We start from the raw sequence: 2,279 nt of genomic DNA on the forward strand, positions 1-2,279 counted from the left end.
ACTAATTACAGCCATCCTCTTTGGTCTTGGTCATCATGCACTCCTTGGTGCATGGAATGCAAGTTCTTCAAATTGCAATCCAAGTCCATATCACAATGCATGGTTGGTTCCAATTACATGTCACCACCTTGGAGCTTCAGCTCCTCTCTCTCTCTCTCTCTCTCTCTCTCTCTCTCTCTCTCTCTCTCTCTCTGTGTGACAAAATTTATTTTAATTTAGTAACAAATTTAAACTAAATCAATTGCAATTTGCATGAAGCAAAACCGTGTTTGCAAAAAAAAAAAAAGGGATTTTATTTTCCAATTGGGTTGGCCAAATCATGGGTTAGGTGGGAGTTTTCAAATTACAAAGCTTGGAAAGAACTTGGGATATACAACTAGGCAGAGATGGTGGCAATTAATTAATTAAAGGCGGAGAAGGTATTTGTGTTTGCGTCTAAATTCTAAAACGATTAATTAATGAAACAATGTATATATATGCATTTACCTTACCTGCTTTCAAATTCTTCTGATTGGTTGACCACAGTATTTAAAAGTAATAATAATCATAAACAAACAGCAGCAAATCCCAAATCCAGAAGAAATAATCCCATCCCATTAAGTTTTCTGACGTACTTAACGCAGCCGGAAAAGAAACCCTAAAAATCTACACGCAGAAGAAGACGTAGCTTCTAATTAATTAGATATATATATATATATATATATATTAACACCAATTTGCATGAGACGACCAAAGACTTGTAAGTTTAAAAAGAGAAACCCATTTGAACCAGCTTTGTGTTTGAAGCTGAACTTCTCTCCCTCAAGTCTTTATAATATCTGCAATATCTGCTCATCTGAGAGAGAGAGAGAGAGAGAGAGAGAGAGAGAGAGAGAGAGAGAGAGATGGTAGCTGGTACATTGGAGGTCACGTTGGTTGAAGCGCGAAGCCTCAAGAACATGGATTTTATTGGTATCCTTTAACTCCTTCATATTTCAGTATTGTTTTAATTACCGGAAATCTTTTTTGATAATTATTTTGTTCATATGTACTTGAAATTTGCAGTGAAGATGAACCCTTACGTTGTAATTCAATATGGAAATCAAAAGCATACAAGCACCATAGCCAAAGGTCAGCATCAGGCGTCAGGGGCCTATCTAATTATTCATGACATTTATATTAGAAAATCATGTTTTCTTGTCGGACTTATGCTCTTAATTCTATATAGACTGACCGAGAAGAATAAAGACTACATATACCCCTTTCGAATGTTTTACATCCAAATGATCACAGTGAAAGTAATGGGGCTAATATGTAATTGAAACATATGCAGGACAAGGCACGAAGCCAGTTTGGAATGAAAAATTCAAATTCGATGCAGAGTATCCTGATGGCGAAGGTCACAAATACATGCTTTTGTTTCGTATCATGGACACTCAGAAGCTCTTGGACCACGATGTATTTGTGGGCGAATCAAAGTACGTACATGATTTGCTCGTATATTTTTTTTCATTAATTAGGGTTTGTATTTTTTAAATAAAATGATAATTTTTTATACTATACCGTATCATATCATATCGTGTTGTGGATGAATTCTCACTTTTAGGAAAGTGATTTGTACATGTAATATATATAAGATAAATATATTTTTTTCTGTTGTGTTGCAGGATGTATGTGAAGGATGTGATAGCGTCGGGCATAGAGAAGGGAAAGGCTGAACTTGGAGTTGCGAAGTATAGAGTTGTCCTTCAGGACAAGACTTATGCTGGAGAGATCTCTGTTGCTTTAGCTTTCACCTTGAATTCATAGGCAAATTATTCCTCCAAATGTAAACAGTAGAATCACGTGTGTATATGAGCCAGCTGCTGTTAGTTGTTATTTGTTAATTATCAAATAAATATATAAATAATATTACTTGCTTCAAGTGGACATCGAGCCGTCTTAGCTCAGCTGGTAGAGCGCGTGGCTTTTAACCACGTGGTCGTGGGTTCGATTCCCACAGATGGCGTTTTCCGTTTTTTTTTTTAATTATTTTTTTTGGGCTTTTCAGTAATTTGTTCTGAAGCCCAAGCCCATCTTATACTCAGTTTCTTTTTTGGGTCTGAGACCATATATTCAGTTTGGACCTATATACCCTTTAAAGATTCCAATGAAAAAATAAATTATAGAATCAGGCTCAGCCCTTTGGTGCCTTTAGCAGGTTGGGCTCTCTATGCCTTATTTATCCTGTGTCGGTTGCATGTAGGGCTTCTCCACCAACAAACTCCCTCATTTTTTTGAAAATGGCAAGCCATGTATTC

General features: G+C 36.3%; 1 protein-coding gene and 1 non-coding gene across 2 annotated transcripts; both read left to right on the plus strand.

The window, feature by feature from the left end:
- The first annotated feature begins 884 nt into the window (after positions 1-884).
- Positions 885-1,788, plus strand: LOC117633070 (16 kDa phloem protein 1-like). The gene is made up of 4 exons (XM_034366741.1): positions 885-951; positions 1,045-1,110; positions 1,313-1,457; positions 1,647-1,788. The coding sequence occupies exons 1-4, from the start codon at positions 885-887 to the stop codon at positions 1,786-1,788; spliced, it is 420 nt and encodes a 139-aa protein (XP_034222632.1).
- Positions 1,789-1,914: 126 nt separating this feature from the next.
- Positions 1,915-1,987, plus strand: TRNAK-UUU. The gene has a single exon. It is a non-coding gene; the product is annotated as a tRNA-Lys (tRNA).
- The last annotated feature ends 292 nt before the right edge of the window (positions 1,988-2,279 follow it).

This window comes from Prunus dulcis, chromosome 6 (genome assembly GCF_902201215.1).
Source record: "Prunus dulcis chromosome 6, ALMONDv2, whole genome shotgun sequence".
In the NCBI taxonomy this organism is placed as follows: Eukaryota; Viridiplantae; Streptophyta; class Magnoliopsida; order Rosales; family Rosaceae; genus Prunus; species Prunus dulcis.

Bases quoted from the DNA above. Each gene is read 5' to 3' on its own strand.
- LOC117633070 (XM_034366741.1), top strand. From the start codon at position 885: ATGGTAGCTGGTACATTGGAGGTCACGTTGGTTGAAGCGCGAAGCCTC. The intron at 952-1,044 runs GTATCCTTTAAC...TGAAATTTGCAG, and splicing joins CAAGAACATGGATTTTATTG to TGAAGATGAACCCTTACGTT. The intron at 1,111-1,312 runs GTCAGCATCAGG...AAACATATGCAG, and splicing joins TACAAGCACCATAGCCAAAG to GACAAGGCACGAAGCCAGTT.